At 42.5% G+C, this 26,260-nt stretch overlaps 1 protein-coding gene across 1 annotated transcript in view; it reads right to left on the bottom strand.

Annotated features, from left to right (window-relative positions):
* PIK3AP1 (phosphoinositide-3-kinase adaptor protein 1) overlaps positions 1–25,798 on the bottom strand; it is a 122,740-nt gene extending 96,942 nt beyond the window's left edge. The window contains exons 1-2 of the mRNA XM_004456977.4: positions 25,565–25,798; positions 14,868–15,284 (exon numbers count right to left, since the gene is read on the bottom strand). Of these exons, the coding sequence (XP_004457034.2) occupies positions 14,868–15,284; positions 25,565–25,577 (430 nt within the window). The 5' untranslated portion in view covers positions 25,578–25,798. The remainder of the gene's footprint in view (positions 1–14,867; positions 15,285–25,564) is intronic.
* Positions 25,799–26,260: the final 462 nt, after the last annotated feature.

Here is a 26,260-nt window from a genome sequence, read left to right as displayed (position 1 = left end):
TATCTCTGAGGTCTGCCTGCACCCTCATCCTTCCCTATAGTTTGGTTAATTCCTCTTTTGCCTAAGAGGTTCTTGTCTTACAATCAAACAAGTCTAGAGTAATATACTCACCTGTCTAAGCAGTCTCCAGTGAAGCTTGCTCTGGCTTCTCTGTCATCGTCCCCCTCTCCCTCCACCCTACCCCAACACACCCCAACAGCTACCCCTGACAGATAACTGGGCTCTGTGTAGAATACAACAAGGGTGATCACTTCTTACAATACGGCTACTGAACTGAAGGGCAGCTCGAGATTTCATTGAAGAGCACTTGTGCTACCTTGCTGTTTCATAATGAGCATGAGGTCACCTCCAACCTTCAGCTCTTTTCCCTGTAGACCATGGGAGCTAGGCCTTGCCCTTCACCATGCTACAGTTGTGCAGCTGGGTTTGTTTGGTTTGGTTTGGGGGGTAAAGCTTGGGATTTAATTTCAAGAACCTAATACTTAGCCTTATTAAATGTTACATGTTGGCTTGGGGCTAGTGTTTCAGTCTGTCAACATCAGTTGGAATCAGAATTCCATCATCAGTGGCAGAATATCCCAAATGATCTACCGAATGGAATGGGTTACAGATGTACCAGGATATTCATTCCCTCCCTTTTCTGCTTGGTAGGGTACAGATTGGGACAGTTGAACCCATGTCAATGGCTTCCAACTTTGGTTGCCTTATCATTTTCTAAGTATTCATATTTCAGGTTCCTATAGTTATGGAAACATAAGGAAGTCAATTTTTTCAAATATAACAAAATGCACGTTGGTTCTCACTTAAACATCGCTGCTTATTTAATCTTGGGGTGTATTTTCACCCATCAAGTGAAGTTTTTACTGCTTGGTCTCTCCCAGATTTACAAATTTTTTACAATATGCTATAAATGTAATACAATTTGGTTGCATTGAGTAATTCTAGGTTTTGCAAAAGATACAGAATTTTATGAAAGTGATGTTAGAGAATTGAATCACAGATAATGTCACTTTCAGTTGGGGAAACTAAAGGAGAAAATCCACAGTGATGCTACCCAATAATCAAGAGTCTGATAGGAATACATAATACTTAAAACTAGGGGTCCACAGACAAGGGAGTCTGTGGAAAGATTTCAGGGGTTTTGTGAGCTTGAACCGAAAAAAAAAATCAACTTGATCAGATGTCCAACACAATATGCATGTTGCCTTGTCAAATACTACATCACAGTTTAACATTCTTATTCAAGATAAACAAGAGTCTGCACACTGACATGTCTTTAAAAAATAAAATTTAACTTTAACTTTCCTATATTTTTGATGTATTGGATTATTATTTAATGTGTTAAGGAAGAAGCACATGTGTATAGTATTACATTGTATGTTTTTAATTTTAGTAACTATATTTCAGTATATGGAACTGGTTTCCTTGGTAATTTTATTTTATGCATTTAAAAACTTTGTTCTTGTGGGGACATGTTGGTGTAGGTATGATATGTCTATTAAATAATACATAGTATAGTGGGGACTTAGTATGATTTTTATTTTGATGTAGCATGTTGTGAGGACAGTGGATAACTGCTACGAAAAGGTTGGTAAGGATGGCAGGGATGGTTTTATGATGCTGTGGGAAAACTTGAATTTTTAAATGTTTGATGAACATGACCATTTGAATAGATGTTGAACCGTGTTAGGTTCTCAGGTATTGAAATTACGGGAAAGGTGTAAAACGTAATTTTGAATAATCCTAAAATTAAATTTAAAGGTATGCTGATGTTAAGTGTCATAAAACTATCTGCCACCACATTCTGAGAAGGGTTCTATGGTTTTCACCTGACGGGCCAAGGGGTCCATGTAACAAAAAAGGTTAAGAACCCCTGGCTTATAAGAAGGCCTTGATAAAACTCAATGTGTTGGGGATTATATTTCAATAATGCTGTTATTAAAAAGTCAAAAGCTGTTTTTTCTAAAAAGGGATCTGCTGTGCTAGCATAGAATTTTGTCAGAAAAATATACTCAATCTTTCCTGCACAAAACCAAGCAACAATTGATTCAGTCTTTATTTTTAAAAATTAGTATATAATTACTTACAATAGCTAAAAAGAGGAAGCAACTCATGTGTCCATCAGCAGGTGAAGAGATAAACAAAATGTAGACTATGCATGCAATGGAATATTATCCAACCATAAAAAGGAAAAGTTCTGATACAAGTTGCAACGTGGAGAACCTTGAGAACATTATCTAAGTGACATAAGCCAAACACAAAAGGATAAATATTGTATGATGCCATTTACAAGAAATCCCTAGAATAGAAAAATTCATAGAGACAGCAAGTAGACAGGAAGAATGGGGAATTGTTGCTAAATGGGTACAGAGTCTCTGTTTAAATGAAAAAGTTTTGATAATGGGTGGTGGTGATGGTTATACAACGTAGTGAATGTAATTAATTTGCCTCTGAATTTTACACTTAAAAATGGTTGAAATGGCAAATTCTAATGTGTTTGATATGTGTTAATACTGTGTTAATATGATAAAATAAATTTATTTTCTTTAATTTTTGCTTTGGTTTTCAAAATAAAGTTCCAGTCAAAATATTTTTTTAATATTTACATGAAATTTTAACCCCTGCTTTAAGTGCATCTACTTTAAGTGACCTTTTCCCAGGATCAGTTGTCTTCAGATTATGAGGGTCTTCTAAATTGCATTGATGCCATTGTCACTACTTTGACCAATTGCCCCCTGCCCTTTCCGCTAAAAAAAAAAGGGCTAGTCACTCTGCTTTTCCAGGCAACAGGGCTTTCAGTATCTCCAGACAAGCTTGTTTCTTTTTAACCATTTCTCTGTTGACTTGTGTTTACTTTGCCTTCTACTAAAACCACCAGATTTTCTTACAAATATTACTCTTACAATATATACCCCTTTATCCTGTTCTTGTACACTTGTTCAATTATTTTCTTAGACCCCTGAGCAGGATTTTATATTGATACTTACTAAATTTTTATTTATTTTTATCCTTCCTTCCAACCAACACACAGTTACATAACCTAGAATGTCAAACTTTCAAACTGTGGGAATGTATCCATGTATCTATGTCACTGCTGTATACCAACTAAAGGAAAGAAGAAAAATGATAATTTTAAAAATTAGTGATACACTAAAGCTCTAAAATTTTAGAAAGTCCGAATCACTCCTCTGAGGTAATGCCTGCTCTGCCTGAAAGCCACAGTTAGCCTGGGCTCTGGAAAATGTTACCATCAAATAGACAAGTGCATAGCATTTGTCATAACTACAAGCCATGCCTTTTCTTCTCTTTTCCAAGATGGTTGCTTAACAAATTCCTTGCTTCCTTAATGGATGCTGTAGGCAACTATCAAAGAAGCCCCCAGAATATCTCAGTTCCCCTTATTATTCAAAGGAGATTCCTGACTTCTCTTTCATAACAATGAACACTACTGGCATTAAGTAATTAACAAGGCAACTGGATGTTTAATGTCTCTTCTCCCCTTAGATGATAGACTCATAAACTCTACATCGCCAGGGGTTGCATCTGACTTTTTCCCAGGACTTTTTTTTTTTAATTCATTTTTTAAAAAAATATTGCGTTCAAAAAATATGAAGTCCCATTCAACCCCACCGCCCCACCCCCCACTCCCCCCACAGCAACACTCTGTCCCATCATCATGATACATCCATTGCACCTGGTAAGTACATCTCTGGGCATCGCTGCACCCCATAGTCAATGGTCCACATCATAGCCCACACTCTCCCATGTTCCATCCAGTGGGCCCTGGGGGGATCTACAATGTCCCGTAATTGTCCCTGAAGCACCACCCAGGACAACTCCAAGTCCCGAAAACGCCTCCCCATCTCATCTCTTCCTCCCATTCCCCGCACCCAGCAGCCACCATGGCCACCCTTCCCACACCAATGCCACATTTTCTCCGTGGACCTTGGATTGGTTGTGCCCATTGCACATCTATGTCAAGAGGGTTCCCAGGACTTTGCACAGAGTTGCACCCATGGTAGGCACTCAATAAAGTAAAAATGTTTACTGAACAGAAACATAAATTAACAGTCTCATCTGTGCCACTAACTGTCCAACACTAGGCAAATCATCTCATCCTTTCCGGCCCCACTTAGTTCAACTTTAAAGGAGCTGGGCCAGATGGCCCCAAAGATTCCCTCTTCAATGCTATTATTCTGTTTCAGTTTTCCCATCAAAGACTCTCAAGTTAGACTCTTTCCCCAGTACGAGCAAATTTTAATCACATAAACATACTAGACCTTGGAAGGGATTGAGATGAAACAGTGTTTAAAGATTTCTATAACCTAGGGGACTCTGAATTCAAAGTGACTACAAAATAAAGGTAAACATGTAGGTTGTCAAATTACTGTGTGATTAATTTGGCATTACATTTCTTCTGAAAAACCTCTAACACACAAATGCTTTAAATTCACAATCGAAGATCTTCTCTGGCAACAAATGAGCATTTTGAGTAATGATATTCAGAATATTTTAGAAAATAAAAGGGAAAATCTGGTTGAGAAAAGTAACAGGCTGGCTCTCTTTGAAATACTAAACGCCATATCCTACAACAGAAATGTTTTCCTATGTTTTAAAGGTTCAAGAAAACGAGTCAAGAGCTAATACTAATATTATATTATCTGCTAATTTTGATGAGAGTTCTATCATATTGCAAGCTTTAACTATAGCTACAGCCTCAAACATTAACCAAACGTGTAAAAGGAAACCTATTTTAATCCAATTTAAAACTAGAACATTTTCATTTCATCATCAGCCTTCCCCCCTATTTCCTGTGTTATCAGATGTTAGAGAGAGCTGTTTGTGAAACTGGCAACTTGGTAGACTAAATATGCAAGTCCAATCAAAATTCTTTTAAATAAGAACCTAGTATGGATCTAACATTGTAAGGGTAATGCACATATTCAGAGGGTATAAACCCAAAAAAAAAGTAATTTCCAAAATGACCAAGCCAATTCTAAAGGTCTTCTCCGAATGCAACAGCGGTCTTCACTGTAATGATTTCCTTCAAAAAGGACACACCCAATTCAATCTCTGCCATTAACAGACCCCCTAACCCATGGAACTAACAATTCCAATTGTTAACTCGCTTCAGTACTGGCACACATGATTCTTTTGTGGAACAGGTTGTCATATCTGGTACATTTTTAAGTGTGGACGTAGAGAAAAGGGTGCTGTCTGTAGAGCCGGTCTTGCTTTGAATGAACCTGATAAGCTTTCAGTTTAGACACACTCTTAATTATGTAAGCCAAGACAAACTTGCTCCACGGAAATGGCTGACAATCCAAATAGCACTAGCAACGCAGGCCCCTAAGCGTATGCCAGGGATATCTTTTTCTCCATCTGGGATATTTAAAATGGGCCAAAGAATAAGAAAAGATGGACATCCATCCATCCACCTACCCACCATCACTGGGCACCTACTGCACACAAAACATTATCAGTGGAGACCAGTATTTTTTTAAAAACATGAACACAGTGAAAATAAAATTGCCTCCAAATGTTTTTCGCCCAACAGAAAATGCAATTTTATCAATTATTGATTTTGTTCATTTTTCTGTGTCTTAAAAAGCCAACTATCCCTTCTTTAAGTCTAAATTTTACCAAAGTGGCTAAATTAGGAAGTTTTCTGTCCAGATGTCCATATGACAAGCCTATTGTCATTTTAATAATTTCTCCAGAGGGCAGATCAAAGGTTATTACAGTATAAATCTTCCTATTTCCTGGACCATTTCAGACACACTCTCAGTCATGTGAATGGCTGGTGGAAACTAAATTGAAAAGCTGTCAAAACATCCTGCAATGATAGGGAAATTAACCAACCCATTCTGTTATGCATGTTTGCCTGACCATTTTCCCTACCTCCATCATCTTAGTATGAACCCACATCCTTAAATATACATGTAGACCACAATGAGCAATATGTAGAGAATGTTAAACACACACATTCTTTCATTCCCATACAGATAATGGTATAATATATTTTCATAAGACTGAACTTAGGCTGACATCCATTAACAGAAAACCATTATTAATATGCCATTTAAAGTTCTATTTAAAATTTTGTTTGAAGGATAATTTGTTATCTGAAATAATGCCTTCTGACCTGGAAAAATATTGGATTGAGACCCAGCAATGAAATGCAAAGTATGCAAAATCACACTTAGTTGGAATCATGTAATTTCACAGCTATAAAGGCCTAAGAAGCCGTCTTTATCCTCCCAGCATTTTAAAAAGGAGAAAACCAGGTCTAGGGTGGTCAAGTGACTTGCCCAAGGTGACACAACCAGCTAGCCTCAAATTCTATGAAATATACGCCCATATCCTCTTACTCATTGCCATAAAGATTGCAGTAACCTGAGAAGACATCAGTCCAAATTTGACAAGAGTCAACATATGACTCAATGATAGGTAATTGTTCCCCCTTTACAGGCATTTGTCCACACCGAGCGAGTGGAGGTGCAGACATTACAGCAATAACAAAAACCAAACCCACGTCACTTCCCCTTACCCAGAAGGTCAGTCTAATGGCACTGGGGACAAGGAAAAGGATTATTCACTAAGGAACTTAAGCTGAAGCTCAGTCTGTTTGGATTAGCTGGGTTACAAGTCCAACATCATCCAGATCCACCAAATCCCCATGATGCTATCATTTTTCTCTTTTGAAAATTCTGAACTCAAAGTAAAATATGAACAGAGTGAAAAATTTAAAACATTGGAAAAATGTCTAAAACAAAAAGTCCAAACTGTCCTCCATCCCCATAGCCACTACCAATAGTTTCCTGTGAATCCTGCCAGGAAAAAAAGAGTTATACATATACAGGTACACACATACACATATATGTTCCTTTTAAAAATAGACCTAAATAACATTATACTACACCTACTTTTCTGTATCTTTCCCCCCTTAATAAACCTTGGCACAATTTTCATGTTGGCATATACAGAGCTGCCTGGCTCTTTCTGAAGTCAGTGAGGTATCCCATTGCATGACTGTAATTATGATCTATTTAACTGGGCCTTGACCCAACCATGATCTTTTGAAGGGCAAACAAGCACTTGGTTTGATTCTGTATTTGCATAGACCTCCAGGAGGCTCGGTCTCACTAGTTCAGATGATAAACTGTTCATTTCAAGGACAGAAACCCCATTTAATCAAAACTAATTTTGCTTAACTGACACTACTTCCGAGTCTGGGAACATAGCTAAACAAGGTGATAAAATCTAGAAAAAGATAAATAAAAGAGAGCAATGGGAAAGAGAAATGAGAAGGAGGATATCAGTGAGAGCAGAAAAGAAAAAAATAAAGAGGAGTTCTATAACAGACCAGCACCTGGAGATTCTCATTCAATAATTTCTCGATGAATGAACAAATGAATGCATGAATGTATGAAGAAACGAGGACAGGCATATTTTCAACACATATGGCACTTAATATATTAAAATATTAATTGACATGGCCCCAATTCTCTGAAAAGTAAAACTCTCTCTCAAACTGCACTAATATGGGAGCAATGTGGCTATTGAACTATTGAAACGTGTGCTTTAAGTGTGAAATGCACACCAGATTTCAAAGACTTAGTATGAAAATAGAATATACTTAGAATATAAAGACTTAGAATATAAAATAACTTGATGATTTTTATACTGATTATATGTTGAAATAAGAAAAGTTAAATATATTAGAGTAAGTAAACTTGTTTCTTTTCACTTTTTCTATTTAAAGTTTCGCATGTGACTCGTATTCATGGCTATGAATTTTCTCTCTCTAACCCTGGGCTTTGAGAATAAACAGATGCCCACTAAATTCCCATCAGCTCTAGATCCCACCTGGTATCTAGATAAGACAATAACTAGGCCTTGGACTACAGGCAGGAGGCCCTCTCCTTGATCATGGCTCTAATGGAAAAGCAGCCTTGTGACCTTGGGCAAGTCACTGAAAATGCCTAGGCTTTGTTTTCCTCATCTTTAAAGTGGATGCCTTGTAGGGAAGTTACACAGACCAAATGAAATAATGTCCATAAAAGGGCTTTGATAGAGTAAAGCCGATGTCCGGTCTCTCCTAAGTTCTAGAGTTCTCTTCTAACAATGGTCTTTTCTAACATTAGAGAAGCAAGAGGCAAGAAATACTGAAACAACGGGTCAAGAAATTAACCAATAAAGTTCATACATATTATGTTTCCATTCTGGCAAATTTAGACCAAGACAGGTGCACACTTGCGCTTCTCACACTAGCGGAAACTTTAGCATTCATCACTCCCTTTCCACTATATTTCCCCAACCCCAGTGGAGGAGGGTTGCAGACATTTTCCTTGAGGGACCACAGAAAGACTAACACAAACTGAAAGGAAAAGGCTATCCCTGGGTGGTTGATGAAGGAGCAGGGATGGTCAAGTTCACAGTTTGGGGGAAAATCTATATTTCTGGGGGACTCTTTGGCCACAGGAGCACAAAAATCTGTCATGGGCATTAGTCCTGATTAGTTTTTCCAGACACAGCTGGCGGTGAGTCTTGCAGTTAAGAGAGAGAACGTCCCTTGTTCTCTGGGGCACCTGGCAAGGGAAATCCAAGTGACCCTTGGACAGAATATAGATTTTTAGTGACGCCAGAAAGGATTTCACCATCCCAACTAGGCAACTTTTCCCCCAAATCAAAGATCTTTTCAAAAGGGAAGATTACATGAAGCAAGCATCCTTTGGCAGGGGGTTTGAGGAGTGGCCATGGACGCTTGAGGAGCCAGCTGCCGAGTTGGGACTAAGCCACAGAGAAGACATAACAAACCCAACAACCCACGTCCACAAGTCAGGACAGCAGAATGAAAACAGTCAATTTCAAGAGGCCAACGGCAAGCTTCTCCCCGTATCCTCCTCAAGGCACCACAGAAGCCCCAGAAGTCGTAGATGACTTACCATCCACGAGGCCAGAGCACCGAGGAGAGCACAGCAACTTCCCCTTTGCTCTGAGGATCTGACTCCTTCCCCTCTCTAAGGGCGCTGCCTGTGACGTGGAAGCAAGTCAGGCCATGGCAAGCCCGGAGCCCTTGGGACCACTGGTCTGTGACAGCGGACACCCCCAGGACTGGAGCTGCTGCTGGCTCCTCTGACAGGCAAAACAAAGAGAGGGCCCCGGGCATGGAGCAGACCTCTCAAACATGGCTATGCAGTAGAGCCAACCGCAGATTTGTTTTGTTTTGTTTTCTATTGTGATAACAAATATGTAACATAAAATTTGCCATTTTAACCATTTTAAGTGTATGGTTCAATGTCATTAATTACATACACAATATTGTGGTCCAATCATCGTACTATATTTCCAAAACTTTTCATCATCCCAAACAGAAACTTTGTACGCATTAAACAATAATTCTCACTCTGCCCTTCCCCCGGCCCCTGGTAACCTCTAATCTACTTTCTCTCTCTATGCATTTGTCTATTCTACATTTTCCATGTAAGTGGAATACTATGATATTTGTCCTTTTGTGACTTTCACTTACATTGTGTTCTTAAGGCCCATCCACGTTGTAGCATTTATCAGCATGTCATCCTTTTTTATGGCTGAATATTTCATTGCATGAATTTATCATGTTTTGTTTATGTAGTCATCTGCTGGGGGACACTTGGGTTCTTTCCAAACAAAGGTCTTCTTAAATTCATATTCCTGGGGCCCACCCTAGATCTGGGGTGGGCCCCAGACGCCTGCATTTTTAACAAGTTGTATGGGCAGCACTGATGCCCAGCTTGATTTGAGGATCTGTGGTCTAGAGAACTCAGGGAAGTTTCATCTTCCTTGATCCTTTCTCTCCTACAAGCTTTCTTCACACCCCTCGTCTCGACATGAAAGACAAGGGTGGGAAGAGAAGACAGAGGAAAAGCAAGGCAAAGTGGAAAGCATTCAGGAGTCTAAAGTCCCTAGACCTCAAACTAAGTTGTTCCTGGCCCTTACCCAGGTATTTAACCTCTCTGAATGCCAGTCTTTGCATTTGTAAGATGGTAGTGAAACAATCTGTCCCCTCAGAGTTACAGGGTTATGGGGAGAGGGGATACATATAAATAGACCAACCCATTACACAAAGAAACTGTCCTAAGAAGCACTCATCTTATTATTAGCTTTTTCCGTGACAGGAAGAAGGGTGCAGGGTGGTTCTCCATATGAGCATCTCTGCAAGAGAAACTGCAAATATAGATTATGGACTTAACCAGGCATATAGGGAAGGAAACAGCCAAACTTAACTGCAACAAGAAAAACATACTAAGAAGGGTGATGGATTCAGGTAACATGGGGATGGTGGGGAAATACACAAAGGAGGCATGCAACCCTATCAATGGGGGTGCTCTACAGAGATATGGTTGGGGGGAAACTAACAGATATTCACGAAGATTTAGGCACAAAGCTACAGGAAGACTCATTAGAAAATGCTGGAAATAATCTACAGGGTTTGTTTTTGTCTTTTTAACATTATCATGAGCATATATTACCGTATCTCAGAGGGGATAAGTTCATTTCTAAATGTAGGAAAAGATTTTTGGAATTCATTTGATTAGCAGACAGCATTTTTCAATATCCCATTTTTTTTCTTTTAAATGCCGGATTGATATTCAGATTAGAGCATTATATCAACAAAGGAAGGCCAGATGTGGGCATATCCAGCCAAATTTTTCCCATGGGAGCAAAAGACAAAACACATTACAATTGAGGATACCATTAGAGCTTCTGAAATGCAAAGGTGGGTAGGGGCCTGGGGAGGCAAAGAGAAGTAATGCATATAAAGAAGCAGACAAGATCTCCTGTACAATATTGAATAATATTGGGAGAATTAGGTTTTGTGTTTCCCTTCCACTTCAGCACACACACACACATCAATGAGAATTTTGAAATAAAACTCAGTGTCACCCAGAGTCCTTTCCCACACAGTCTAACAGAATCTATTTTTGTATTCCAGTGAGATTTGCAGCAAAGATAGAGCTCCAGTAAAAAGAGGAAATAGTTTCTGAGTTGTACCTGGGGTTTTCTCACTTCCTTATTTTAAAATAATCACCCAACAAGTCTAAAACATTAAGAACAATAAAACAGTCTTCAATGCACTGGTATATAGCACTGCAGACATGTTGGAACAAAACCTAATCAGTTAAAAAAAAATTGCCATCTTCTTTGAAAACCTATAACAATATATTATAGCTTTGGGAGCGGGAAGAAACCTTCTAAATCATCTGGTCCAACCCCATCATTGTATAGATGAAGGTCTTGAGAAATAAACTGGTTGCTGTAACACACTTTAATTAAAACATCTGTTCAGTTTTGGGTGGCTGACAAATTTGAAGAGGGGCGAGGAAAGAAAACCTCTGGAACACTTTTAGTGGAATAGCAATTATGATCAATGGTATATTAAATGAAGGCTCAGTAAGAAACGCGACTGCAGTATCAACCCCAACCCCAAGATTAGGACCACTTACATTGGGAAAGCTGAAAGGCTGAAAATTGTCAAAGCTAACAGGTTGAATCTGTGATGAGGAACTCAGGAAGAGGGCGGGGAGGTCGACTCTGAAGTCTATGGGCCTAGGCACCAGACTCTGGCCTCATTTTATGCCTAATTGATGCGTGTCTAGGAGCTGCCCTGATGTGACAGCATCTCTGTTTCCTTTTTAGAAAAGTGGAGCTTTGAGAAAACAGTCCCTGACGAAGGAGGAGTGGTTTAGACCCTTGCGTGCTACGCAGCATCCCTGGACTAGCAGCATCGACATCACGTGGGAAGGCCTTACAAACGCAGGATCTCACGCCCTACCCCAGACCTACTAAGTCAGAATCTGCATTTTTCACAACACCCCCAGGTCTTCTGATGCACCTTAAAGTTTGTGACGCTCTGGTTTAGACAATGCAGCAACGAAAGAAAGTGTAACTGACTACCTGTAACTTCTTTCAATCTAGGTTTCTGGAATAATGACCTCCTCTACTCTACTACTGGCTCTACTCTCTAAAGCTTTTTATATGGAAGCCTTATTTTAAATATTAAGTGACCTATATTTAGTCTAAATTGTAAATGGTCTCAGTGAATATCTTAAATAGTCATGTTTTTTTCAAAAGGTACTTCAAAGTTAAGAAAAATGTGTGTGTGAGAGACAGAAGATATGCTGGTAGCTGTACCCTGTTAGAGGTCTTTTTTCCTGCTATTATTCTGCTTGAGTCACAGTAGGAACATGGCCAATATTTTTTTAATTGGAAGTTAGAAACCTCAGGGAGACACAATGAAGGAGGAAAACTGAATTCAGAATAGAAATTTGTTCCTGGTGAAGAAGAGGAACTTCACGTAAGGGAATTTCATGTTCAGAAATCCGTGACGGTCACATGGTCCAATCATGGTTCCTAAGCAGACTCCCTTTATGACACACTTGCAGTTTCCGCTTGCACAACTTCCAGCAATGTGGAGTTCACCACCTCCAGAAGCAACCAACTCTACCTTTGCACAGCTCTTATTGTTAGAAAGACTTTCCTGAAATTTGTCTCCCTGAAGCTTTCAATAACCCTGCAATTATTGTCCCTACTGTTGGTTCATTCCCATTATCAAGTTCCCATTGCATTTCCCACTAGGATTTGTACAGAAAGGGGAAAAAATGCAGAATGTCAATTAAACAAGTTTCATATATTTATGTCTCATGGGAGTGGGGCAGCTTGTACTATAGCAGGGCATGTGAATATTTCGTTTTTACTTTCATTTTGAGGTGCCTTAGGAAAACCCATATATGTAAGAGGAGTATTAAAACAACCCATCACAAGTTATAGAAAATAACAAAGGGCACAATTATACCACAAATCTAGTTTAGGGATAGTACTGTCCTTAAACACTGTTTCAGTCCTAATTTTCCTGGGAGTCAAAGTGGCTATGAAATGGGACAAGGAGGCGATACTCCAAAAATGATTGAGACTCTCTGGTCAAGGAGAGGCTTAGATTCTTAGTTCTTGAAAGTGTCTTTAGATCAAGTCTAATTCCTCCTCTACAGAGAAGGAAACTGGAATCCAGAGAGGGTAAGTGACTTGCCCAATACTGGGCATCTACCTAGAGGCAGAGCCAGGCCATGGAGTGTCCCTACCCTTGCTCAACACTCTTTTGCTACACTGCCAGACTCAGCATTAGATTTGTTAAGAAAGTGTGTCCAGCATAAGAATCAAGGACATGGCATAACACTGCAGAGTTGACCACAGGCAATGGATATGGGACACCCCAAAAGCAAACCCATCCTGGCACAGACAGACACCTTGAATCCCCAAACTCACAAGTCTAATACCAGATAAGAAAGTTAAGACATCTTATACTGGAGCCACAAGCCTTCTTTCCTTCTCATGTCTTTCCTATAATTCCATTTGTCCCAACATAGCCATTGATTCTGAATGGCAGAGATTTTCTACTAAGCAGCTTATTTTAATCTCCCATTAAAATAATCTCTTTCTAATGAGAGGTTATTTGCCCTCAAACAGAAACACCACTATGAAATACTTGGTTCTTTCTGAAACCCTTGAAGCTAAAGGCTCACAGCATACTAAGCCAATCTTTAGTAAAAAGTGAAATAGCATAGGAGAACAATTTTTCCAGGCATCTAAACATTGAATGCATCCAAACATTAAAACAGTATTAAACAGAATCTTTTTTTTAACCATGTGATTTTTAAAATCATATCACCAGAATATTATAAAGCACAATCTGTTTGATCATACAGTATGAGGAGCCAGTACAGTGACAGTACATCCATGGAGCTCGGAATGATTTGTTGGTGGGTCACAGTCGCCTGGCCACAAGATCATAATGGACCATTGCAATGACATAAGCTCATCTACAGGAACACACCATTTGTGTCGCTGTGTTTTGTAAGTTTAGGCAGATCACAACTCCTTTAAAGCAATGAAGTACAATCATGCCAATATGAATTATGTGCTGTTCCTTCATTGCATCCTTCTGAAGTAAACAATAGTAAACCTTAGAAAAATCCAGGTCCCAGACATTTCAGGTCAGACATCTTTTATGTTAACACTAGTCATTCATGTTACAAAATGAGCTGGGACCTCACTCCAAGAGACTTGGCAGTATTTTTTGGTTTAGAACAGGCTATTCCTGGGATAAAAGCATCTGGAAACCTACACTAAGGTTTCTAAGATCACTAGGAATTAGTAGGTTCTTGATTCAGCTCATCAAATGTTACATGGGTGGATAAACTGAATGAATGATCAGGGATAATCGAGGCATGAGGAGATTGAGCCCATACTTTTCCAGGCTTCTCTGTTGACTTCAGGTATATAAGATCTCAAGTGGAAAGAGAACAGAAGATAAGCATATAGGTCACGCAGAGCCCTCAATAAGGCAAAAAGAGAAAACAGAAAGAGGAAGAAAAGCCATAATATGCGTCCATTCCAGAGCACATCTTCTGCTCCTATTCATGAGAGTGGATGTCACACTTCCTGGGGCCACTGAAGTCATCAGCCCCGGTAGAGCAGATCGGAATTTTCCCACTTTCAAAAAAAGAGAAATGGCAAAAGACAGAAGCTAGGTTGGCAGGAAATAGAGAAGAGGGGTACTTCTCTAGAAACATATTATCAAAAGCGATACCTTTACAACAAAAATGTTAAGGTCAAGTATTGATGGGATGCAACTGGCTCCTCACACCCCTGTCAGCTAGTGTCAGCCTCCCACTCCCACTACTCCCTAGGTTGGAACCAAAAGAGGAAGTTCAACTTGTCCACTGTCTTTCCAAGATATAGGAAGTTCTTGAAAGAAGGCTTTTGCCCTAGAACAGAACCCTGGGGAAAGCATAGTTTTCCTCTCCAGTGGCCCAGCAGAGCCTTACCTTCAAAAATGACCTTCTTCACAGCTGCCACATAAATCTCAGGCTCATCATCACAGGTAAGCTCCTGCCAGTGGGCCCACTCTGGAAAGAAGTCCAGGAAGTCTTCGCTGTCCTGCACCCCGCAGAGAAGCCTCACCACACGGTGCGGAGGATGGAAGGCCCTCTGCAGCAGGGGGAGCACAGCCGGCCGGTAGAAGTGCTGCACCAGCTCCGCAGACAGCAGCACTATGATGCAGCGGGTGCTGAGGAAGCGGCTCAGGTCTTCAGCTGAGAAGGAGGTCTCCGGGCCGAGCCTGTGAGTCAGTGTCTTCTGCCTGCAAACCTGCCGACTTGACAGAAACAGGTCCTGGAGGTACTGGCACCATTCCTCAGCATCTGGGCTGTAGACGATGAGGATGTCGCATCCGCCAAGCACCCCTGAGCAAGAAGGAGGCATAGAGGCATGTTAGTCCACCTGCTCCTTCTAGGCCTGCCACCACCCAAAGGATTCACCATCTAGACAAGGAGCCTGGTACCCATGAGCTGCCAGGATACCTGTCTAGCCCCTTCCCCATCTTAGCAACTGTGTTCCAGCCACATCAGTGTCTTTGCCCAAACATACTATGCTGAGCCAGAACTTTGGACAAGCTGTTGCTTCTACCTGGTGTACTCTGCCCACCCATAGCTGAGGCAGAATAGGATAATAATACTAATAACAGTAACATCCAACAATTATTAAGAGATTACTATGTTCCAGGCACGCTTCCTAGCATGTGGCCTAATTAACTCATTTAGTCCTCACAACAATTCTATAAGATAGGCCCTCCTATTAGCTTCATTTTATAGATGAGAAAACGGGGGTGTGGCAGGTTAAATAACTTGCCCAAGGTCCACAGTGGCAGAGTCAGAATTTGATTTCAGACCGTTTGGCCCCAGAATCTGGTTCTTCCCCAAATACAGTGGTAACTGGAATCAGATGGCCAGAGTTAGAATCTCGGCTCTGCAATGTACTAGCCGTGCAGTCTTGGGCAAGTTACTTAAATCTTCTAAACCTTGGTTTACTCACCATTAAATGGAAATATAATGGCAATATTTATCAGTGTTTTGTAAGATTTAAATCAGATGTTTCATGTAAATTGCTTGGCATGCAGTAAGACCTCAATAACTGGTAGTGTCATCCTCAGAAGAATAGAAATAACGCATTAATGAAAAGAGTTATCATGGTTGAATTATTGATATTTTGTCCCTCAACACACCTGGACTGTGACATAGGTTTTCTTTTTCTTCTAATAAAGAACAAATGCCAGAAACACAGTCAAAACACTCAAAAACACATTAAGTTAGAAGGGACTCTTGGAAATCACTTGGCCCCAAATCCTCTTTTACAGAAAAAAGAAACACTTCATCTGAGAAGATTATGGGATTTGCTTAAATTCACAGTGGGCAAATCAGTAGCAGAGCCAATACTGAAATTCAGGCAGTTCTCTGATTCCCAGTCAGTCTTCTTCCTAATCCATCTGCTACCCCCATCACAAATTCTGTCAAGAATCTTATGTGGAATAAATCACATAGTACTATCAAAGCTTCAAGAAGCTTGGCTTGTAAACATAACTGTTTCCATTGTTTTGGGCCCTCAACTCTTCACTAATTCAACATACTATTCTGCAAGTGTTTGGTAGGGCTGAGCACAGAAATTTGTCCATGCATCACTGCAATGCCAAGGGGTCTTTCCTCCAACTCTGGGAAGAAAGTTGGTCAAATGTTGTGGATTTTGGGAATCATCTAAGGTGGTGGACCTTCTTTCCCTGCATGGTCCCTGGCACAAAAACCAGACACAGTTCTAGGACAAGACCTTGAGGTTCTAAACTCTAAAAACATTATGGTAGGAATTCTCTTTCCTGCCCCTATATGCCACTGCATTAAAAGTAAAAGGATGCGGGAAGTGGACTTGGCCCAATGGATAGGGCATCGCTTACCACATGGGAGGTCCACAGTTCAAACCCCGGGCCTCTATGACCCGTGTGGAGCTGGCCCATGGGCAGTGCTGATGGGCATAAAGAGTGCCCTGCCACGCAGGGGTGTCCCTCGCCTAGGGGAGCCCCACGCACAAGGAGTGCACCCCAGAAGGAGAGCCACCCAGCGCGAAAGTGCAGCCTGCCCAGGAATGGCGTCGCATACACTGAGAGCTGACACAGCAAGATGACACAACAAAAAGAAACACAGATTCTCGGTGCTGCTGATAAGGGTAGAAGCAGTCACAGAGGAACATACAGCGAATGGACACACAGAGCAGACAACTGGTGGGGGGAGAGAAATAACTAAAAAAAAACGTAAATCTTTAAAAAAAAAAAAGCAAAAGGATGGTGGTGATGTTAGCACAACATCATGAATGTACTTAATAGTGTTGAATTGAATGTGGTTAAAAGCGGAAATTTTAAGGTACATATATACATTACTAGAATAATTTTTTTTTAAAGGCTGTGAGACATTGCAACACCGACAGTGAACCCTTAACGCATGGTTATGATGATCTTGTTTCATCAGTTGTGGCAGGGGTGCCATGCTAGTGCAGACTGTTAATAGTAAGGAAGACTGGGGGTATATGGGACCTTTGTATTTTCTGCATGGTTTTTCTATAAACCTATAACATCTCTAATTTTAAAAAAAAAAGGAAAAACATGCAAACTGTAAAATGGGAGTAACAAAACACAACACAGTTCCGATGTTTCCCAGGGACTTTGCCAATTTTTTAAAAAATAGCAAATTTTAAAAGTTTGGAGGTCAGTAATGGAGGGGTTTAAGGGAGTATGGAATTTTTCCTCTTAGAGTAATGAAAACATTCCGAAGTAGACTGAGCTGATGACATCACAACTCTATGATGAAACTGAGAGCCACTGAATGTACACTTTGATGGAATGTACAAGGCAGGGGACCATATAACACAATGAACCCCGTGATGAAAGATGGACTGTGGTAGCAGTACAAATATGAACTGCTCTCATGAACTATAATAAATATACAATACTAATACATGAAATTAATAAAAGGGTGGTTTGTGGGAAAAATATGCCAAACATAAACTATGAACTATAGATAGCAGTAATATTATGATGATGTTCTTTCATCATTTGTAACAAATATTTCCCAACAGTGTAAGGTGGTAGGGCAATGTATGGGAGTCCTGTATGGTATGCATGATTGTTTTGTTAACCCACAACTTCTCAAATATAAAATAAAAGAAGCTTGAAGTTTCATTCTTTTTGGTGCTCCTGCTTTGCGGGAGCTCTAATCCAGAGCTAACAGAGAACCCAACGGTTTTCAGCAGGTGCAAGGTAATCGGCCTGGGAGTGCTTTTGAAGGGAAGGTGTATACATTTTAAAAGAAGTCATTGTCAGAAGACAACATGGAACTGGATAAAAAACAGTTCAGAAATTCCTGTCTTTGCCATGGACACTTGTGGCCCTACAGAGAACTCAGTTCTGAGCAGGTTCTCTCTCCTCAACTGTAGAAGAAATGGTCCTGTTTTAGGACTGCTTATCCAGATCCCAAAGTTTAAGCAGATTAGGAACAAAATCTTCATTTATCAATATTGCAGCCTTACATAAAATAAAATTTTTGTTGATTGGATCTTTCATTTCTACCTGGAACATTTTTTATACTTCAGTGGGAACAGATTACTTTCAGGAATGTCCTTCAGAAAAGGACTCATAAAACTGCATAAACTATGGAGCTCACACTGAGAAAAATTGAGTTAAGGTATCAGAATATATTTACTTTCTTTCTTCCCCTTCTCCCTACTTTGAAGTTTTATCCTAAGAGACAAATCGTGTTCCAAATACGAAGTGTTAGCTCATGTGCAAAGAGCATGTGAAAGTTTGAGCCATCAAATAGAAAATGTACAAGACTTAAAAATCCACTATAGGGAAGCGGACTTGGCCCAGTGGAGTGGGAGTCCGTCTACCACATGGGAGGATCACAGTTCAAACTCTGGGCCTCCTTGACCTGTGTGCAACTGGCCCACGCGCAGTGCTGATGCCTGCAAGGAGTGCCCTGCCACGCAGGGGTGTCCCCCACATAGGGGAGCCCCACGCGCAAGGAGTGCACCCTGGAAGGAGAGCCGCCCAGCGCTAAAGAAATTGCAGCCTACCTAGGAATGGTGCCACACACACGGAGAGCTGATACAATAAGATGATGCAACAAAAAGAAACACAGATTCCCGGGTCGCTGACAACAACAGAAGCAGACAAAGAAAAACACGCAGCAAACAGACACAGAGAACAGACAACTGGGGCGGCGGGGAGGGGAGAGAAATAAATAAATAAATCTTTAAAAAAAAAAATCCGCTATATTAGTAAAGATGCAATGTTAGTAGAGCTATGCCCAAAATTCAATTAGAAGTATAAAAGAAACAGTAAGCCATGAACATGAACAAGCATATATTTTTGTCAGCAATCTGTGCAAATGGGCTAGAAGGAGAGTAAGATCTCAGAAAAAGCTGGTTGTCGTCCCATGCATTAGTCATGAAGAAGCTACGGAAAGTTTTGCTTTGTTTTTGTTTTTAAAGATTTATGTATTTATTACTCCACCCCTTGTTGTTTGCACTTGCTGTCTGCCAATTGTGTGCTCATTTTGGTTTTAGAAGGCACCGGGAACTGAACCTGGAGCCTCTCGGGTGGGAGGAAGGCTTCACCTTTGCTCCCCCAGGTAATCTTTTACAATAGATTTGACAAGTAACGGCAAAGAAACAAAGAAGGGGGAGAAGAGGATTCCCTGGAGCATAAGAAACCCACTTAAGAAGGCAACTTGGGTCTTCAAGCACTGATTAAGGAGACAGAACAGCAATGACTTTACACTGCCCTGGAGACCATGGGGTCATAAGCCATTTCCTCCACCTTTTTGACCCAAAGGCAACCCCCCATTTTTAGGATGACAAGTTCTGGGGCCAGTGAGGGAGTGAGCATTCATTTCTCCCTGGATCCTGCCTCACCACTTCCTGTTCCTCTGTTTACAGCACATTGAAATACCTGCTGCTCCCTAAAAGAGCCCCAACTCATCAAGGAAAGTTTACATTGTAATTCAGCTCCATTTCCTGGGCACTGACCAGGTGTCAGTCATCTGTGAAGCATCTCACATGCATTTTCTCATTTAATCCTTAAAACAACTCTATAAAGTGTATACTATTAATAGTCCCATTTTATAGAGACAGACTTTAAAACTTGGCAAAGATGAGCTGCTGTCCAAGATCACACTGCTAGTAAGTGCTACCTGACTCCTAATCCCATGCCCTTAACTTCTAAACTTTATCCTGTTTAAAAAGTTAAGTAAATGTAGACTAACGTTTCGAAAATAGAATTAAAACTCATCTAGTGCCCTTGGTTTCTAATATTCTCCAATAAAAGGAACCAGGGTTCCTTGGAGAAATGGCTGATTCTAGGACTTGGGTAGGAAATATACAAGATGAGCCTGGAGCATCTCGGAGTGCCAGAAAGTAAGGAAGTGCTAAAAATATTTTTTTAATTAAAAAAAACCCAAAACCCCACAATGATGGAGCGATAGCAAAGGGTCACAAGAGCCAGCTGAATGAGCTCACAATGGCCAAAACTGGAACAAATTGAACAACAAAATAAATAACGTAGTATTGGATTAGAAACCACAGTATAAAATAGATATCAATGAGCCCATACTGATACTAACAAATGATTGAATAATGCAATGAGGGAGAAGAGACAAATTGCCAGTGCAGAAGAATTCCAAATAATCTATGTAGAAACTCTGCCCTCAAAGAAGTGATGCACAGGTCCCTACTCTAAGTGTGGGCTGCACCTAGTAACTTTCTTGCAAAGAGTAAATGTGGAAAGGGGAAAAGAAAGAGTAACTACACAGTGGGGAAACCTAACAATCACTGCCTCAGCCCAGTGATCAAAGGTCCACATCCACAAAGGCCAGGCATGTTGATAGTGGGTACCCTTGATAGGATGTGATGAGAATGGCACTTTTACTTCTGTAGTCTTCCTCCCAAAGACACATAATCATGAGAAAAAACATGGGACAAATTCTAATTGAGGGACTTTGTACAAAATATGTGACTAGTACTCCTCACAGCTGTCAAAGTCATCAAAAACAAGGAAAGTCTGAGAAAGTCGCAGCCAAGAGGAACTTAAGGAGATAGAACAACTAAATGTAAGGTGGGGGAAGCAGACTTGGCCTAGTGGTTAGGGCATCCGTCTACCATATGGGAGGCCTCCTTGACCCATGTGGAGCTGGCCCATGCACAGTGCAGAGCTGCGCAAGGAGTGCCCTGCCACGCAGGGGTGTCCCCGCGTAGGGGAGCCCCACACGCAAGGAGTGCGTCCCATAAGGAGAGCTGCCCAGGAATGGCGCTGCACACACGGAGAGCTGACACAACAAGATGACAAGATGATGCAACAAAAAGAAACACAGATTCCCGTGCCACTGACAACAACAGAAGCGGACAAAGAAGACGCAGCAAATAGACACAGACAACAGGGGTAGGGGCCAGGGGAGAGAAATAAATAAATAAATCTTTTTAAATAAATAAATAAATGTAAGGTGGTACTCTGGCTGGGATACTGGAACAGCAAAAGGAAATAAAAGTTCAGGAAATCGGAATAAAGTATGAAATTTAGGTAGTAATAATGTATCAATATTCGCTTAATTTTAGTAATGTACCACACTAATGCAAGATGTTAATAATAGGAAAAACTGGGTTTGGACTATATGGGAACTCTGTACTATCTTCACATCTTTTCTATAAATCTAAGACTGTTCTAAAACTAAACATTTATTTAAAATATGCAATTAATATCCTTAAGGGGATAGGTTCTTCTATACAAAAAGCAACTATTTAAAATGCCTCATTCCTGGGGTTCTGGTGTTAAATTCAACTCCCTTGGAGCAAAAGTCCTTGAGAAGGAAGTGATTAGTGCCCCTGACTAGTTCATATCACAACCTATTTGGTTACCAACTAGTTGTATGACGGCAAACCTACATGTAAATTAAATGCAGGTAACGAAATCTATCACCTTCCTGAATTTTGCTGTGCTGCTGAAACTGAAAGTTATAAATAAAGTCCAAAGTGGAAGTTAAAGTCCCTCGGTAATGTGCTGGGTAACAAACAACTCAGGGATAAATAGTTTGTCAGCAACCTTCCCTCACATGGGGAACACCCCTCTTTTCAACAATAATTCCCTTCCTTAAACCATGAGTCATTTCTCTACATAAGCCAAATCGCTTCTCTCGGTTCTGTTGTTGTTGTAGTTTATTAAAAGAAACTAAACACATGAGCCAATAGAGAGCCCGTAAATTCTAAGCAGAAATGAGGAAGGGTCTTTGCCCTTGCAGAATTTAAAGAAAAGGAGGTTTGGCTATAGAAGGAAAAAGAAGCAGGTAACAGGAGAAGTAGGCACTGCGTGGTGGCACCAGGGAGTAACGGGTGATAAAATCACACCGCGATGAAAGAAAGATTCCTTTGGAAGATTTGGAATCCATCCAAGAAAACAACACAGAGGAAGTGCCAGGGACCTTCTCAAACCACCCAATCCAGACCATTTCTTCAGTCTGTAGGTAACTCTGATATCCTGTTTATCTGCTCCAGAGTACTGTGTTTGAGTCTGGACACCATATCTGAAGAGGGACCTGAGACAGTGAAGGTGATCAGGACAGGCAGAAATCTGGTAATGACTCATGTGCAGAAACTCCTGTCCTGAAGGTGCTCAAGTTTAGAGTCTTAAGAGACCTCAAGGATCAGACAGAAGTTAAGATTAGAAGAAATTAAAGGTTCCTTCAATCCCTTTGTCCATAAGTCCAGGAATAGTAGAAGGATCTGAAGTAGGAGAAGCCTTGGAGAGGGGGAACAAGAAAAGGCAGGAGAGCTTTCATCAAATATCCAATTGGAGGCTGACACATGGAAAAGAGGAGAGCAGGCCAATATAGCAAGAGGCCTAGACTCTAGTCTTTGTCCAGTCACAGACCTGGCCACTTGGGAAAGACATGTACAGCTTCTGTCTCTCTCCTTTCTTTCTCTGTTTCTCATATGTAAATACAAGAGATGCCACCAGGGGCACAGCGATTATTACAGGATAGGCTGTTTCTATTTCTTTGTATCTTGCCACCAAGGTACTTTGGAGGACAGGGGTGCCAAAAGATTCTCCACAATTTCAACAAGCAAACATATCTTCCAGAAAATAAGAGACTGATGTTTACTCTTAAGTGGGAAGGAATTTAAGAAAATCCATGGAAGTGTGACCTGGATGACTGTCAAGTCTACAGCCTCTTGGCCGGAGGCATATTCACCGCTGTGACCTGTCCCCATAGGTCCTTGTACCTATAGGCCTCATGGAGCCCAGTTACCCCAGCGGCCCAACTTTCACGTGCAGCGAAAGGAGTTGTGTCTCACTACAAAGGATACTGACAGCAAGTGGGTTTGACAGCTCTAACCATTGCAGATGTCTGCAGAAGCCACCAGAGATAGCCCCAGCCCATAAATAGCCCCAGGTTTGGACACCTGGCTAGCAAGTGCACCCCAGCATGCACAGCCCCTCGCCCCTACGGCCACATCCTCTAGAGGGATGTGCTGGGGACACGAGTGGTTTTCTCTGCCTTCTCTGCCCAAGGCCCCTCCCAGTTTGCTATTTCCTTAACTCAGCCTCCCAGGACCTGTTCCCAGCCATGGGAGGAGGCAGGAGCTTCACTGGTTCATTCCCTGACCTTGTCTCCTACTTCTGCCCTGTCACTCACCCAGTCTGGCCACTCCAGCCTGCTTGCTTTTCCTGAACACTTCACATCCACCCATTTGATGTTCTTCTGCCTGGGCCACTCTTTCCCACGTGCCTCCTTCCCTCTTCTCCCTCACGTCTTTGCTCAGATGCCCCCTTCTCCATGACGGCCCCCTCATTTAAAATCATAACGCTGATTCCTCTTACTCCTCTCTCTTGGTTTTTAATAGTACTTATCATACCTTGTCAAGTGTATTGCCTGCCTTCCTCCCTACATAGGGTAAACTCCGTGGCTTTGTTTTTTTACTGAATGTACACCTGACACCTAGAAAGGACCTGGCAATAGTAGGTATGCAATAAATATTTATTAAATGAATGAATTCCCTCTAGATAACTCTGCTTTGGCTTTCAAGTGGAATGTGTACACCATGAGCCTGCTATTACCAGGGGCTTCTTGTTCATAATACAGCCTCTTCTAACTTCCAGAGGCCAGCTGGAGAGCAGTGAGGCTGAGATTAGCTACCTCCTGCTCCGCTTCATAATGAGCCTGCATTAGCAAATATAATGGAACCGTCACCATTGGCCTTTTCTATCTCTGCTTCCGAAACACCATTACCAGGCTATACCATAAGAGAGCTGAGGAGACCTGGCTCTTCATTCCAAGCGCCTGCTTTCTCCAGGCAGACTAGACTTTACTTTTCAAGAGGCTTTTTCATCTGGTTTTCGCAGGTTAGCTCCACTAAAACATCAAAGGCAGGCCGGATAAAAACAAGTAAAGTCATTTTGCAAACAAGGTAACCCCATATGTCTTTTTCCTTCTTCTTCTTCTTTATTTTCTTTTAAATGTTACATTCAAAAAATACGAGGTCCCCATATACTCCCCACCCTACCCACCCCACCCTCCCACATCAACAACCTCTTCCATCATTGCAGCACATCCACTGCACCTGGCGAATACATTCTGGATCAACGCTGCAGCACATGGACAGTGGTCCACAATGAGTCCGCACTCTCCCCCAGTCCAGCCAGTGGGCCACGACAGGACACACAACGTCCAGCATCCGTCCCTGCAGCACCACCCAGGACAACTCCAAATCCTGAAAATGCCCCCATCTAATGATTCGCTGTTTACTTATCACTTTCCTTTCCAAGGCTGTAAACTCCTGATAGCAGAAGCTGGTCACCACTGGGAACATATTAGGTGCACAATGTCCAATGGAATACGGAGCCGGTACTCATTAAGTGTCTGTAATTATCACAAATACGCGATTTGTTCTGGATCTCAGCGGGTGGGTGACACCCACGGGCCAGAAAGGAACCCAAGACTAACCAGAAAAGACTCCTGGCACCTTGTGGCCAGGCAGATGCCCCAGAGGCCTCCAACTCTCCCCCAAACCCAAACTTCTGTAAAGGACACAGGAAAAATAGAGCTAAAGCACAAGTCCTGGAATAGTATCCCGGGGTTCCTAGCGAAATTCTAAACGAAAATCCAAAGCCTGGGATGGGCGAAGGGGGTCGAGGGCCGCCTGCGACGTTCCAGCACGGACCCAGCGCTGTCGGGCGCCCCCTGTTGGTCTAGGGGTGCCCTCAGAGGAGCCGTTCGCCGGCAGACACCAGTCGACCCTCCGCCTTCGGGGCGCAGAGTTGGAGGAACAGCAGGGAAAGACCCTCAGAAGCTCCGAGGGCTAGGGATGGGAGGACCGAGAAGGCGAGGGCCGGGGAGAGATCAGGCAGGGGCTGAGGAGATTCGCGAAAAAGGCTGAGAGTGGAGACGTAGTAAAGTTGGGGTAAGAATTTTGCCACAGGGAACCGAGAAAAGAACAGGGAAAAAGAACGCAAGTTCCCCGCACCGGAGGGGCAAAGAGAATCGCGACAAGGACCGCGCTCGAAGGGAGCGGGACGACGAGAGAGAGCGGCAAAGGGAAGGTTGGGGCTCGCGAGCGGGCAGGATCCGGCGAGGGACAGGGCCCCCCGCCTACCCACCTGAGGCTGCCATGCCGCGGGGGCGCAGCTCACATCCCCGGCTCGCGGCGCGCGCGGTCCCGGGCGCCGGCGTCCCCGCGGCGTCCCCGGTCGCAGGGCGGGAGGGGGCGCGGGGCTCCTCGCGGGACCAGCAGCGGCTCTGGCGCTTCCTCTCCGCGGACAGCGAGGATTCGCCGCGGGGGCGTGTCCACAGGGGCCCCGCCTGCGGGGCTCGGCCCGCGGCACCTGCACCCGCGGCCGTTGGGGAGGGGAAGTGAGAGCCCCACGCGGGTCCGGGCTGCTGACCCCGCTCCCCGCACGTCCCCCCACCCGCCCGTAGCTCCGGGATAGAGCAGAGGGAGGGAGCTTCGCTCCATGTGCGCTCCTCTCCTCGAAAAACCAGGGGACCCTGACCGGCCCCCAAAAGGCAATCCGAGCCGGAGGGGTGGAGGGGCTGGGGGGAGGGGGGGCGGTGATCGGGAGAAGTTGAGCTGCCCAGCCTCTGGGACCTGGGGTTGGGGGGTGTAATATGAGCCCCAGCTGGCCAAGCCACCCCTTCATCCCCTGGGGCTTGGCTCCTGAGCCGCTGCCCCGACAGGAAAGGGGAGGGGGCCGGAGGAGGAAGAGAAGGAAGGCGGGGACCCAGTCCTGGGTGCTTGGCGCTGCCCTTGAGTACCCTCCAGTGCCTTATCTGTAGTTCCTTGGACCTGGTCCTTG

Source organism: Dasypus novemcinctus, chromosome 6 (assembly GCF_030445035.2).
Source record: "Dasypus novemcinctus isolate mDasNov1 chromosome 6, mDasNov1.1.hap2, whole genome shotgun sequence".
NCBI lineage: Eukaryota > Metazoa > Chordata > Mammalia > Cingulata > Dasypodidae > Dasypus > Dasypus novemcinctus.
The sequence above is the reverse complement of the archived record's forward strand: the minus strand, read 5'-3'. Positions and strand labels throughout refer to the sequence as shown.